Genomic DNA, 16,215 nt, shown 5'->3' with positions numbered 1-16,215 from the left:
GTTGCTAGAGGCGGTGGGCAGGGACGAGGCCGTCGTCGAAGTTCTGGGAGTAGCTCTGGAGGTCGTACCCGAAGCTCACGGCCCGGCGCTTCGGCCGCAACACGGCGCGTCTCACCTCCAGAATAGCTGCCTCACCGGCGCCGGCGCCTGCCGCCACGACCCGCCGGCGCTCTTCCCGTCCATCCTCTTCCGGCAGCCAATGCTCCTCGTCACGTGCAACGATCCTACCAGAGACTCCATTGGTCCTTGATGAGTTGATGCGGACGGGGACCTAACAGTTGATTAAATAAACACGTCCGGCTCTACTGCTCTTCTGCAGCTCTTCTTGGATGATTAGGTAGCTTCTGATCTGAGATGAAGGCACCGTTTTTGCACAAAATGAAGCTCCTATGCAGCCGTTTTATAAGCTCGCGGCATGGACGGTGCTCCGACGCTGACGACGCGTCACCAACGATGCCCGGCCCCGCCACCACTCACGGCTGACGAGGAAAATTCACTTTACACAACAATTAGCCCATGGCAAAATCACACATTGGGCATCTTTTCCCGTTGCCACCCTACACTACACACCTACAGTCATCAAAATACCAACGCGGCATCGGCGTGGCGAGGACAATTTTCATGTTTTGACCCTTTTATGATAGTTGTTTCAGATCTGACCCTAGTTTGCAAAAATTTCAAGATCTGACCCTTTTCCTACCGCCAGGGCCCTTAGCGATAGGGTATAACAGCCTACCGCCAAGGGCCCTGGCGGTAGGAAACTTATCCATGTCAGCAGCATGGACCCCTACCGCCAAACACGGTGGCGGTAGCCTATATAACCCTACCGCCAAGGTGTCCGGCGGTAGATACGAATACACACTGTATCTAATATTTAGAAAAAATTTACGGTAGGGCATGCAACCCTACCGCCGGAGCCCTTGACGGTAGGCTGTTATACCCTACCGCCAAGGAGTTTGGCGGTAGGAAAAGGGTCAGATCCCGAAATTTTTGCAAACTAGGGTCAGAGCTGGATCAACTTACAGAAAAGGGTCAAAACACGAAAATTGTCCGCGTGGCGATGGGATCTCTCCCGTAAAAGGCAAAGGTTGGACATCCAATGAGCGAGAGGCCTCGTGTGGTGTCCACACAGGCTGTTGCATTGTACCACAAAGGTAAATGTCCCTCGCGGGATCCATCGACACGTGTTGGTGCTTGCCATATTGGATAGTGTGTTTTTGCGTACGTGCAACATGGATGGACGGTGGCGTGTCCTGAAGGATGCTCCGTGTTCTGATGGCCTGTACGTACCGGGAACGATTAGACTGACAAGTGATTTGTAGTTATATACAATAGGGAGTATGTTGTGGACGCGGCTAATCTGCACAAAAAAAAATCAAAAAAAATCAAAAAATTTTAATTTTTTTTGAAAGAAACATTGACAAAAGTTCTAAGTGCCTGCAAAAATTCGTCATGAAATCACATTCCTAGAAGGCGTGGCAAAAAAAACAAAAACAGTACTCTGAAAAAGCTATTTTCAAACGCATTTTGAAGCACCGAATTTGTTTTTTTTGCCACGCCTTACAGGAATGTGATTTCATGATGAATTTTTGCAGGCACTTAGAACTTTTGTCAATGTTTCTCTCAAAAAAAATTGAATTTTTTTTAAAAAAATTTGAATTTTTTTTATTTTACTGTTCATGCGGGAGCATATGAGCTCGGGTGCAAAATGAACTTTTCGGTATGTTGTATCAAACGGCCCCACGAAGCACTGAATGGCATATGCTGGTGCACACGTTCAGATATCCATGCTGCTGTTGTACCTACGCATGTAGACACGCGTGCCAGCGTGCGTGTCCCAGTCCTGGGCCGTCCACTTTACCGGCTAGAATGGCACGTAGACAATGCCCTTTATGTGTTACAAAGCTATTCGTTGGAACCCTGTGGTTGTGATTACTGACGACTAGTATATCCGATCATGAAGATATACTAGTTTTTCTTTGGCACAGATCTTCAGAAAAGAAACAAAAGGATGAGACGACTGCATCGGGACGCTTTACGCGCATGTTGGTCGTAGCGCATATATCCGTCGTTTCAGCTAATGGTTCAAGATGCAGCGTTGGCCGCGAGTTTGCGACTGCAGTGACGCACACCACGCCGTAGAGCTACCAGCAGTGTGCACTTTCAACTTTTATAGAGAGCTAGCGACTCACAAGCTCCCCCATCATGATCTTATCCTTAGATCAACATGTATATATGTAACAACATCATAAGGATAACGAAGATAAACTCGCAAATTCATAATCAAAGCTTTTGCGGTGGAGCAAAACTTTAAGCATTTGATTTTGCTTTTTTTCTATCTGCGGGCCTTACCGATGGTAGTATGACAATATAACAGGGATATAGCACGTGATGTGCCCTCGATGGCTCTTTGTATGTGTCTACTCAGCGACCAACTTTCTGACGTCCTACTAGCGTTTGAACCGATATCTTTAGGAAGACGCTCATGAGCTAGGACCAGCATAATCCAGTCGACTAATCCAGACATCACATAAGGCATGGATTAGTCCCTTCTCTCTATTGAACAAGTGGTTAAGGACCCCAACTCGGTCACTAGTTTGGTGCGGCTCTAGGATGGTGGCTCACGGTGGCATGCGTCCCCCAAGAATTAATTGCACGAAACCACCATATTTGAGGTTAGGTTTGCAGAAAACTATCTGATTTTAATTTTTCTTTTTGTAAAAGCCACCGTGTTTTCAGTAATTCTTTTGCAGAAAAAACTGATGGCGGGATTTGGCCCGCTTGATCGCCGTTGAATCAAGGGATCCAGGGATTTGCAGAAAATACCTTTTCTTGCCCCAAAACCATAAAACAATAGTTCTACGTTTATTTTCATTAATTAACAGTATGTACATACAAGAAAAAAGAAAAGAAAGAAAGACTATCTCAGAGCCTATCCAACTCCAGTTTTCTCTAACATACTGTCGCTAAATGGGATATTATCTGTAGGTCAAAAGACCAAGGGGGTCTTGGTATTGAAAATTTAGAGGTGAAGAACAGATGTCTTCTCAGTAAGTGGCTGTATAAGCTATCTGTAGAGACCGATGCCACATGGGCCCAGATTCTGCGTAATAAGTACCGACATTCTAAAACCTTATCGCAGGTGATGGTAGTTAAACAGGAGGGTTTAGGGTTTTGTGTGGGGATTGACATCCACCACACGTCTCAATACATAGATGATCAGATTACAATTACATACGTATTCGTATACGTGTACAAGTATATAAACTAGACCCTATTTTACAATGGTCCGACTGACTGATTCACCGTTTTGGAAAGGATTGATGAGAGTAAAATCAGCCTTCTTCCACAGGACAAAATTTATCGTTGGAAATGCTACTGCCACGAGATTCTGGGAGGATACATGGTTAGGGGAGACACCTCTCGCTATCCAATATCCTTCTCTCTATAATATTGTTCAGCGCAGAGATGCTTATGTTGCAACAGTATTACAGCCCAACCCTCTCAATATTCAATTCAGGAGGACTCTAGCGGGAAATCGTTGGGAAGTTTGGCTCCATCTTGTGAGAAGATTGATGGATGTTCACCTTTCCCAACAGCCAGACCAGTTGCACTGGAAACTAACCAAGAATGGAGTGTCTTCGGTTAAATCCATGTATTTGGATATTATCAACTCTGACTCTATCCCTCGATCGATGCATATTGGGAAAGTCAAAGTGCCCTTAAAAATTAAAGTGTTTATGTGGTTTGTCCATAAACAAGTCATTCTAACTAAGGACAATTTGGCAAAATGCAACTGGACAGGATCTCGAAGATGTAGCTTCTGTGATCATGATGGATCTATCAAACACCTCTTTCTTGATTGCCCAATGGCATTATGGCAGTCTGTTCACATAGAGTTTAAAATTACTCCTCCGACTACCATTCACACGTTATTTGAGACATGGCTAGATGGTGTAGAGTCAGAAACAGCGAAACATATCCGTGTAGGAGTATGTGCTTTAATATGGGTAGTATGGAACAGCAGGAATGATTTGGTTTTTAACAGAACAACACATATTCATTTCTTGCAGATTATTTTTCGGGCCACTACAGTCATCTGTATGTGGTCGCTACTCACTCCGACGGATGCCAGGGAGCGTATGGTTATGTTGGAAATATGCCCTAGAGGCAATAATAAAATGGTTATTATTATATTTCCTTGTTCATGATAATTGTCTATTGTTCATGCTATAATTGTGTCATCCGGAAATCGTAATACATGTGTGAATACATAGACCACAACATGTCCCTAGTGAGCCTCTAGTTGACTAGCTCGTTGATCAACAGATAGTCATGGTTTCCTGACTATGGACATTGGATGTCATTGATAACGGGATCACATCATTAGGAGAATGATGTGATGGACAAGACCCAATCCTAAGCATATCATAAGATCGTGTAGTTCGTTTGCTAGAGCTTTTCCAAATGTCAAGTATCATTTCCTTAGACCATGAGATTGTGCAACTCCCGAATACCATAGGAGTGCTTTGGGTGTGCCAAACGTCACAACGTAACTGGGTGGCTATAAAGGTGCACTACGGGTATCTCCGAAAGTGTCTGTTGGGTTGGCACGAATCAAGACTGGGATTTGTCACTCCGTATGATGGAGAGGCATCTCTGGGCCCACTCGGTAATGCATCATCATAATGAGCTCAATGTGACCAAGTGTTTGGTCACGGGATCATGCATTACGGTACGAGTAAAGTGACTTGCCGGTAACGAGATTGAACAAGGTATTGGGATACCGATGATCGAATCTCGGGCAAGTAACGTACCGATTGACAAAGGGAATTGTATACGGGATTGATTGAATCCTCGACATCGTGGTTCATCCGATGAGATCATCGTGGAACATGTGGGAGCCAATATGGGTATCCAGATCCCGCTGTTGGTTATTGACCGGAGAGTCGTCTCGGTCATGTCTGCATGTCTCCCGAACCCGTAGGGTCTACACACTTAAGGTTCGATGACGCTAGGGTTATAGAGACACTAGTATGCGGTAACCCGAAAGTTGTTCGGAGTCCCGGATGAGATCCCGGACGTCACGAGGAGTTCCGGAATGGTCCGGAGGTGAAGAATTATATATAGGAAGTCCAGTTTCGGCCACCGGGAAAGTTTTGGGGGTCACCGGTATTGTACCGGGACCACCGGAAGGGTCCCGGGGGTCCACCGGGTGGGGCCACCTATCCCGGAGGGCCCCATGGGCTGAAGTGGGGAAGGGAACCAGCCCCTGGTGGGCTGGTGCGCCTCCCTTGGGCCTCCCCTGCGCCTAGGGTTGGAAACCCTAGGGGTGGGGGGGCGCCCCACTTGACTTGGGGGGCAAGCCCCCCCCTTGGCCGCCGCCCCCCTTGAGATGGAATCTCAGGGGGCCGGCGCCCCCCCGGACCCCTATATAAAGAAGGGGGGAGGGAGGGCAGCAAGACCCAAGCCCCTGGCGCCTCCCTCTCCCTCCCGTGACACCTCTCCCTCTCGCTGAGCTTGGCGAAGCCCTGCCGAGATCCCCGCTACTTCCACCACCACGCCGTCGTGCTGCTGGATCTCCATCAACCTCTCCCTCCCCCTTGCTGGATCAAGAAGGAGGAGACGTCTTCCCCAACCGTACGTGTGTTGAACGCGGAGGTGCCGTACGTTCGGCGCTCGGTCATCGGTGATTTGGATCACGACGAGTACGACTCCATCAACCCCGTTCACTTGAACGCTTCCACTCGCGATCTACAAGGGTATGTAGATGCACTCTTTTCCCTCTCGTTGCTAGAAGACTCCATAGATTGTTCTTGGTGATGCGTAGAATTTTTTTTAATTTCTGCAACGATCTCCAACAGTGGCATCATGAGCTAGGTCTATGCGTAGTTTCTATGCACGAGTAGAACACAAACTTGTTGTGGGCGTAGATGTTGTCAATTTTCTTGCCACTACTAGTCTTATCTTGTTTCGGCGGCATCGTGGGATGAAGCGGCCCGGACCGACCTTACATGTACGCTTACATGAGACAGGTTCCACCGACTGACATGCACTAGTTGCATAAGGTGGCTAGCGGGTGTCTGTCTCTCCCACTTTAGTCGGATCGGATTCGATGAAAAGGGTCCTTATGAAGGGTAAATAGAAATTGGCATATCACGTTGTGGTTTTACGTAGGTAAGAAACGTTCTTGCTAGAAACCTATAGAAGCCACGTAAAAACATGCAACAACAATTAGAGGACGTCTAACTTGTTTTTGCAGCATATGCCTTGTGATGTGATATGGCCAAAAGGATGTGATTAATGAAATATATGTAATGTATGAGATTGATCATGTTCTTGTAATAGGAATCACGACTTGCATGTCGATGAGTATGACAACCGGCAGGAGCCATAGGAGTTGTCTTTATTTTTGTATGACCTGCGTGTCATTGAATAACGCCATGTAAATTACTTTACTTTATTGCTAAACACGTTAGCCATAGAAGTAGAAGTAATCGTTGGCGTGACAACTTCATGAAGACACGATGATGGAGATCATGGTGTCATGCCGGTGACGAAGATGATCATGGCGCCCCGAAGATGGAGATCAAAGGAGCAATATGATACTGACCATATCATGTCACTATTTGATTGCATGTGATGTTTATCATATTTTGCTTCTTATTTGCTTAGTACGACGGTAGTAAGTAAGATGATCCCTTATAATAATTTCAAGAAAGTGTTCCCCCTAACTGTGCGCCGTTGCGAAAGTCCGTTGTTTCGAAGTACCACGTGATGATCGGGTGTGATAGATTCTAACGTTCACATACAACGGGTGTAAGACAAATTTACACATGCAAAACACTTAGGTTGACTTGACGAGCCTAGCATGTACAGACATGGCCTCGGAACACAAGAGACCGAAAGGTCGAACATGAGTCGTATAGAAGATACGATCAACATGAAGATGTTCACCGATGTTGACTAGTCCGTCTCACGTGATGATCGGACACGGCCTAGTTGACTCGGATCATGTTTCACTTAGATGACTAGAGGGATGTCTATCTGAGTGGGAGTTCATTGAATAATTTGATTAGATGAACTTAATTATCATGAACTTAGTCTAAAATCTTTACAATATGTCTTGTAGATCAAATGGCCCACGCTAATGTTGCCCTCAACTTCAACGCGTTCCTAGAGAAAACCAAACTGAAAGATGATGGCAGCAACTATACGGACTGGGTCCGGAACCTGAGGATCATCCTCATTGCTGCCAAGAAAGATTATGTCCTAGAAGCACCGCTAGGTGACGCACCCATCCCAGAGAACCAAGACGTTATGAACGCTTGGCAGCAGCGTGCTGATGATTACTCCCTCGTTCAGTGCGGCATGCTTTACAGCTTAGAACCGGGGCTCCAAAAGCGTTTTGAGCAACACGGAGCATATGAGATGTTCGAAGAGCTGAAAATGGTTTTCCAAGCTCATGCCCGGGTCGAGAGATATGAAGTCTCCGACAAGTTCTTCAGTTGTAAGATGGAGGAAAATAGTTCTGTCAGTGAGCACATACTCAAAATGTCTGGGTTACACAACCGCTTGACTCAGCTGGGAGTTAATCTCCCGGATGACGCGGTCATTGACAGAATCCTTCAGTCGCTTCCACCGAGCTACAAGAGCTTTGTGATGAACTTCAATATGCAGGGGATGGAAAAGACCATTCCTGAGGTATATTCAATGCTGAAATCAGCGGAGGTGGAGATCAAAAAGGAACATCAAGTGTTGATGGTGAATAAAACCACTAAGTTCAAGAAAGGCAAGGGTAAGAAGAACTTCAAGAAGGACGGCAAGGGAGTTGCCGCGCCCGGTAAGCCAGTTGCCGGGAAGAAGCCAAAGAATGGACCCAAGCCTGAGACTGAGTGCTTTTATTGCAAGGGAAGTGGTCACTGGAAGCGGAACTGCCCCAAGTACTTGGCGGACAAGAAGGCCGGCAACACCAAAGGTATATGTGATATACATGTTATTGATGTGTACCTTACCAGCACTCGTAGTAGCTCCTGGGTATTTGATACCGGTGCGGTTGCTCATATTTGTAACTCAAAGCAGGAGCTGCGGAATAAACGGAGACTGGCAAAGGACGAGGTGACGATGCGCGTCGGGAATGGTTCCAAGGTCGATGTGATCGCCGTCGGCACGCTACCTCTACATTTACCTACGGGATTAGTTTTAAACCTCAATAATTGTTATTTAGTGCCAGCTTTGAGCATGAACATTGTATCAGGATCTCGTTTAATTCGAGATGGCTACTCATTTAAATCCGAGAATAATGGTTGTTCTATTTATATGAGAGATATGTTTTATGGTCATGCCCCGCTGGTTAATGGTTTATTCTTAATGAATCTCGAACGTAGTGTTACACATATTCATAGTGTGAATACCAAAAGATGTAAGGTTGATAATGATAGTCCCACATACTTGTGGCACTGCCGTCTTGGTCACATTGGTGTCAAACGCATGAAGAAGCTCCATGCAGATGGACTTTTGGAGTCTCTTGATTACGAATCATTTGACACGTGCGAACCATGCCTCATGGGTAAGATGACCAAGACTCCGTTCTCCGGAACAATGGAGCGAGCAACCAACTTATTGGAAATCATACATACTGATGTGTGCGGTCCAATGAGTGTTGAGGCTCGCGGTGGCTATCGTTATGTTCTCACTCTCACTGATGACTTGAGTAGATATGGGTATGTCTACCTAATGAAACACAAGTCTGAGACCTTTGAAAAGTTCAAGGAATTTCAGAGTGAGGTTGAGAATCAACGTGACAGAAAAATAAAGTTCTTACGATCAGATCGTGGAGGGGAATATTTGAGTCACGAATTTGGCACACACTTAAGGAAATGTGGAATAGTTTCACAACTCACGCCGCCTGGAACACCTCAGCGAAATGGTGTGTCCGAACGTCGTAATCGCACTCTATTGGATATGGTGCGATCTATGATGTCTCTTACCGATCTACCGCTCTCATTTTGGGGCTATGCTTTAGAGACTGCCGCATTCACTTTAAATAGGGCTCCGTCGAAATCCGTTGAGACGACACCGTATGAATTATGGTTTGGGAAGAAACCTAAGCTGTCGTTTCTAAAAGTTTGGGGATGCGATGCTTATGTCAAGAAACTTCAACCTGAAAAGCTCGAACCCAAGTCGGAAAAATGCGTCTTCATAGGATACCCTAAGGAAACCATTGGGTATACCTTCTACCTCAGATCCGAAGGCAAGATCTTTGTTACCAAGAACGGGTCCTTTCTGGAGAAAGAGTTTCTCTCGAAAGAAGTAAGTGGGAGGAAAGTGGAACTTGATGAAGTACTACCTCTTGAACCGGAAAGTAGCGCAGCTCAGGAAGATGTTCCTGTGGTGCCTGCACCGACTAGAGAGGAAGTTAATGATGATGATGATCAAGGTACTTCGGATCAAGCTCCTACTGAACTTCGTAGGTCCACAAGGACACATTCCGCGCTAGAGTGGTACGGCAACCCTGTCTTGGAAATCATGTTGTTAGACAACGGTGAACCTTCGAACTATGAAGAAGCAATGGCGGGCCCAGATTCTGACAAATGGCTTGAAGCCATGCAATCCGAGATAGGATCCATGTATGAAAACAAAGTGTGGACTTTGGCAGACTTGCCCAATGATCGGCGAGCGATAGAAAACAAATGGATCTTTAAGAAGAAGACAGACGCGGATGGTAATGTTACCATCTATAAAGCTCGACTTGTCGCTAAGGGTTATCGACAAGTTCAAGGGGTTGACTACGATGAGCCTTTCTCACCCGTAGCGAAGCTGAAGTCCGTCCAAATCATGTTAGCAATTGCCGCATACTATGATTATGAGATATGGCAAATGGACGTCAAAACGGCATTCCTTAACGGCTTTCTTAAGGAAGAATTGTATATGATGCAGCCGGAAGGTTTTGTCGATCCTAAGAATGCTAACAAGGTATGCAAGCTCCAGCGCTCCATCTATGGGCTGGTGCAAGCATCTCGGAGTTGGAACATTCAATTTGATGAGATGATCAAAGCGTTTGGGTTTACACAGACTTATGGAGAAGCCTGTGTTTACAAGAAAGTGAGTGGGAGCTCTGTAGCATTTCTCATATTATATGTGGATGACATACTGTTGATGGGAAATGATATAGAATTCTTGGGAAGCATAAAGGCCTACTTGAACAAGTGTTTTTCAATGAAGGACCTTGGAGAAGCTGCTTATATATTAGGCATCAAGATCTATAGAGATAGATCAAGACGCCTCATTGGTCTTTCACAAAGTACGTACCTTGACAAGATATTGAAGAAGTTCAATATGGATCAGTCCAAGAAGGGGTTCTTGCCTGTATTGCAAGGTGTGCAATTGAGCACGGCTCAATGCCCGACCACGGCAGAAGATAGAGAAAAGATGAGTGTCGTTCCCTATGCCTCGGCCATAGGGTCTATTATGTATGCCATGCTGTGTACCAGACCTGATGTAAACCTTGCCGTAAGTTTGGTAGGAAGGTACCAAAGTAATCCCGGCATGGAACACTGGACAGCGGTCAAGAATATCCTGAAGTACCTGAAGAGGACTAAGGATATGTTTCTCGTTTATGGAGGTGACGAAGAGCTCGTCGTAAAGGGTTACGTCGATGCTAGTTTTGACACAGATCTGGATGACTCTAAGTCACAAACCGGATACGTGTATATTTTGAATGGTGGGGTAGTAAGCTGGTGAAGTTGCAAGCAAAGCATTGTGGCGGGATCTACATGTGAAGCGGAATACATGGCGGCCTCAGAGGCAGCACAAGAAGCAATCTGGATGAAGGAGTTCATTACCGACCTAGGAGTTATTCCCAATGCGTCGGGCCCGATGACTCTCTTCTGTGACAACACTGGAGCTATTGCCCTTGCCAAGGAGCCTAGGTTTCACAGGAAGACCAGGCATATCAAGCGTCGCTTCAACTCCATTCGTGAAAATGTTCAAAATGGAGACATAGATATTTGTAAAGTACATACGGACCTGAATGTAGCAGATCCGTTGACTAAACCTCTCCCTAGAGCAAAACATGATCAACACCAGAACTCTATGGGTGTTCGATTCATCACAATGTAACTAGATTATTGACTCTAGTGCAAGTGGGAGACTGTTGGAAATATGCCCTAGAGGCAATAATAAAATGGTTATTATTATATTTCCTTGTTCATGATAATTGTCTATTGTTCATGCTATAATTGTGTAATCCAGAAATCGTAATACATGTGTGAATACATAGACCACAACATGTCCCTAGTGAGCCTCTAGTTGACTAGCTCGTTGATCAACAGATAGTCATGGTTTCCTGACTATGGACATTGGATGTTATTGATAACGGGATCACATCATTAGGAGAATGATGTGATGGACAAGACCCAATCCTAAGCATAGCACAAGATCGTGTAGTTCGTTTGCTAGAGCTTTTCCAAATGTCAAGTATCATTTCCTTAGACCATGAGATTGTGCAACTCCCGGATACCATAGGAGTGCTTTGGGTGTGCCAAACGTCACAACGTAACTGGGTGGCTATAAAGGTGCACTACGGGTATCTCCGAAAGTGTCTGTTGGGTTGGCACGAATCAAGACTGGGATTTGTCACTCCGTATGATGGAGAGGCATCTCTGGGCCCACTCGGTAATGCATCATCATAATGAGCTCAATGTGACCAAGTGTTTGGTCACGGGATCATGCATTACGGTACGAGTAAAGTGACTTGCCGGTAACGAGATTGAACAAGGTATTGGGATACCGATGATCGAATCTCGGGCAAGTAACGTACCGATTGACAAAGGGAATTGTATACGGGATTGATTGAATCCTCGACATCGTGGTTCATCCGATGAGATCATCGTGGAACATGTGGGAGCCAACATGGGTATCCAGATCCCGCTGTTGGTTATTGACCGGAGAGTCGTCTCGGTCATGTCTGCATGTCTCCCGAACCCGTAGGGTCTACACACTTAAGGTTCGGTGACGCTAGGGTTGTAGAGATACTAGTATGCGGTAACCCGAAATTTGTTCGGAGTCCCGGATGATATCCCGGACGTCACGAGGAGTTCCGGAATGGTCCGGAGGTGAAGAATTATATATAGGAAGTCCAGTTTCGGCCACCGGGAAAGTTTCGGGGGTCACCGGTATTGTACCAGGACCACCGGAAGGGTCCCGGGGGTCCACCGGGTGGGGCCACCTATCCCGGAGGGCCCCATGGGCTGAAGTGGGGAAGGGAACCAGCCCCTGGTGGGCTGGTGCGCCCCCCTTGGGCCTCCCCTGCGCCTAGGGTTGGAAACCCTAGGGGTGGGGGGCGCCCCACTTGACTTGGGGGGCAAGCCCCCCCCTTGGCCGCCGCCCCCCTTGAGATGGGATCTCAGGGGGCCGGCGCCCCCCCGGACCCCTATATAAAGAAGGGGGGGAGGGAGGGCAGCAAGACCCAAGCCCCTGGCGCCTCCCTCTCCCTCCCGTGACACCTCTCCCTCTCGCTGAGCTTGGTGAAGCCCTGCCGAGATCCCCGCTACTTCCACCATCACGCCGTCGTGCTGCTGGATCAAGGAGACGTCTTCCCCAACCGTACGTGTGTTGAACGCGGAGGTGCCGTACGTTCGGCGCTCGGTCATCGGTGATTTGGATCACGACGAGTACGACTCCATCAACCCCGTTCACTTGAACGCTTCCGCTCGCGATCTACAAGGGTATGTAGATGCACTCTTTTCCCTCTCGTTGCTAGAAGACTCCATAGATTGTTCTTGGTGATGCGTAGAAATTTTTTAATTTCTGCAACGATCTCCAACAGGTTACTGGGTCTATCCGGTAGGAGACGGTAGCATGTGCTATCTTCAACCGGTTTGGATGGCGGTCATGTAATAAGATAGGTGTTTAGTTTCCTATCTATTTTTGTTCCGCCGGCTGTGGCTATCTTGTTTCATGTTTTTCTCGCTCTTTGTGAGCCTTTGTACCTTTTTGAGACCTGAAGACTTTGTTGAATATTTTGCTTATTAATAAGATGGCCGCATGCATCGTTCTGATGCAGAGGCCGAGGGATAACCTCCTTTTCAAAAAAACTGAATAAATGTAAAGAGGATCTAGACTAGAGAGAGGAGGTGATCCATTGCTCTAGACAGTCAATGTGCTTTCTTTTGGTTCTATGTGTAACGAGCAACAAAAAATACCTAATTTTTTGCCCAAGTCGTCTCCTTACAATTAGGCCCCACGTGCCAGAAAGTGATCAAACGGGCCAAACCTCCCGGACAGTGTTTTCTGCAAAAGAATTACTAAATATGTTGTGGCTCTTACAGAAAAAATAGGGACCAAGTAGTTTTATGCAAATCTAACCGTAATGTGATAGTTTTCTGCAATTAACTCTGCACCTAATTGGATGCGAGCAAAACATTATTTCTGGAGGAGCTGAGCCAGCGGCGGCTAATTTGTCCGAGGCCATGGATACTCCTAGGAGATTTTTATTTGATCTTTCGGGCTTCGGAGAAGAATGACGGAAACTTGATTATGAGAATGATGACAATATTTCAGGGCTTTGTGGATGACCATGAACTCCGGGAATTATACATGTTGCCATATTCCCACCTTAGCGTTGGGAAATGTAGTACAAAACAAACAAAAATCGGCCTACAATGAAGATCCTAGTATCACTATGATGATGCATACAAGGTTAGATCGGATCGTTACCAACTTCAAGTTCCGGAGGAAGAAGAGTTGGTGTAGATCGTTCTTGAAGTCACTCGAACTGTTCCACGAACAATCCCTCAAACGAAGATCAAAAGCACGATCTCTCTACGGATTGCATGCTTACGGGCTTGATGATACGGCAGTGCTTCGCAATCCAGAGCTTTGCGTCGCCGGAGAACTAGAGAAGGGATAAGAGAACCACATGAGGCTTCTCTATTATCTGGAACTAGAGAGAACTAGAGAGGGGGAGCCCAAAACAAAGGGACTCGTGTGTCTCTAGAGGGGCGCCACCCTCATGTATATATAGGTGTGGGGGAAGGGGAGGCCGACTTGGGGAGGGGGTTCCCTCCCTTGGCGCGCCGACCAAGGAGGGGGAGTCCTCCTCCAACTCCCCTTCCCCCCTTAGCTTGTCCAATAAGCAAAGAGGGGGAAACCCAAGGCGCCTACATAAATCTCGGGGTGGGGGGCTCTCGGTTAATTACGAAGCCCTCCTATATTTAGTTTAGGCCCTCCAGTATATTTTCCACCTATTTGGTATTACCCGGTATTCCCGAAACTCTCCGGTAACCCCGGGACGCTTCCGTTTTCTCTCGACACAATTTCTATAATTACCGAAACTTTTCTAATAATATTTTCTCATAGACCCTACAGGTTTGATGAAATATAGACATGAACGAAAACACCTTTCATTTAATGATCATAAGTGGAACCTTGGGCATCCATATTAACTTCTATACTCACACGAATGATATTCGAGTGAAGCTTTGGTTATCATATGTTATTTTTTTGCTTTGCGATACGTTACAAAAGCCGAGGTGAGATATATCGGTATCCCCGTGAGATCAACATATGCTCACTATACCGGTCTTCCTCGTTATCGGTTATGTTCTCTTTTCTTGTTCTTGTGTTTAGGCATCCCCGTGATTAATTCATGTTGTGTTTGGCCAGACGATGATGGATGTCGGCACCCAGAGAATGCCATAAGAATTTCTATCCATCGCTGGAGGAGCAAATCCCAGTCTCGAGCTATCTAGTCCCTTGTCATACGTTTACGATAAACCCGTAAGTTTCTTTTATGATCACCCTACTAAGGATGACGTTGGAACAATCTCAAAGTGTACTGTCCGGTATGAAGTGACTTGATACTCTCATGGTCTAAGGAATCATACATAGTTAACTCCCATGTTATGGACTATAGACTTTTGATGGTTTCATCTCTAAGCAGAACATATAACTTGGGTCAATTCAACACAAGTGTTCCACGAACATCGTGCTCTCAAATGTTGTTGGCATTATTGTCATGCACATGATCAGAAAAAAGAATCATCGATCAACACTTGAGCTTGCCCTCGAGGCAAGACTAGGAATCTTGTTTTATCATTTATAACTCTACACATCCTCATGGTGTTTTCCTTTGAATCGCATATTCAAGAAATATATCAATTATAGCATAGAATATAAATATTAATTATAAACTTGATTTTTTTAATATTATTGATCTCTAGGGCATATTTTCAACACTCGGACCATTACTAAGGCTGTCAGGGGCCGCCTATGTTTGGGCGGAACTGACCACTACCAATTCACATCGGCATGAGTCATACTGAAGTATCCACCATACCATTGGAACCCCTGCGTCGGATGTGTTGCCAATGGCGCCACGAGTGCGATGGCCACCATCCTCACACCACAAAATGATCATTTGCGCTACCGACAAGCGACCCCTGCACCACATGCGATCACGGCTGTCAGGAAAAAGATCTCACACACACAAGGGAGAGATTTCCTGGCGTGGGATGTAGGCGTGTAGCAATTCCGTCAAAACAGGGGAGAATGCAACAATTAATTTTCCACAACCTTGTAAATTCGAAATAGCCTTTATGACTCTTTGGGCATGTGTAAATCAGAAAGGAGGTAAGTACAACTCGGTCTGAGACTTTTTTTTTTGCACAATAGCTATATGTAAGTTGATTGAATTTACCATTTGGATAAGTCAATTTTGTAGGAGGAGAAACGGTTGGCGTATTTCTATGTATGCCGACGGCCTTGATAAAAGCCATCGGCAACTAGCATGATTCCTATATAGTGGAACAACGGGTGTGCCCCTTACTCATTAGCGTCAGATGTTGTGATGGATGCTACGAACCTTCTCGTGCCATGGTCGTCGTCCTCCACCGTCCCTGCACCAGACAAAAAGGTCATTTGCGCTACCAGCAAGCAACCGCTGCACCATATAAATTCGAGTTAGCCTTTGTGGCTCATTGGACATGTATAAATCAGAACGGAGGTAAATACAAGTCAGTCTGAGACTGTTTTCTTTTTTTAGGGTAGTCTGAGACTGTTTTTACGGTAAGAATACAGGCTAAATCATTTGCAACAACTTGATTACGGCTGAGAGGGTATCGCCTCATCTGGAGCGTCCATCGCAGGTGTACACTTTTACTGTAGATAGCTGAAGAAAATGGACAGTAACAGGCACCTGACAATGGTATATAT

General features: G+C 46.0%; 1 protein-coding gene across 4 annotated transcripts in view; it reads right to left on the bottom strand.

Annotated features, from left to right (window-relative positions):
• Positions 1 to 15,177: 15,177 nt before the first annotated feature.
• Positions 15,178 to 16,215, bottom strand: part of LOC123180990 (uncharacterized) — a 1,910-nt gene continuing 872 nt past the window's right edge. Inside the window, exons 2-3 of one of the 4 annotated variants that reach the window (XR_006491409.1) lie at positions 15,830 to 15,899; positions 15,178 to 15,443 (exon numbers count right to left, since the gene is read on the bottom strand). Coding sequence is in view for 3 of the 4 variants with exons in the window: in XM_044593190.1 (XP_044449125.1) it covers positions 15,272 to 15,443; positions 15,830 to 15,943 (286 nt within the window). In the remaining variant the exon portion in view is untranslated. Of the gene's footprint in view, positions 15,444 to 15,829; positions 15,944 to 16,215 lie in introns of all 4 variants that reach the window. The other 3 variants (XM_044593190.1, XM_044593193.1, XM_044593194.1) reach the window with 3 other exon arrangements.

Source organism: Triticum aestivum, chromosome 1D, assembly GCF_018294505.1.
Source record: "Triticum aestivum cultivar Chinese Spring chromosome 1D, IWGSC CS RefSeq v2.1, whole genome shotgun sequence".
Classification (NCBI taxonomy): domain Eukaryota; kingdom Viridiplantae; phylum Streptophyta; class Magnoliopsida; order Poales; family Poaceae; genus Triticum; species Triticum aestivum.
Note: the sequence above shows the minus strand (reverse complement) of the source record. Positions and strands in the feature narration are given on the sequence as shown.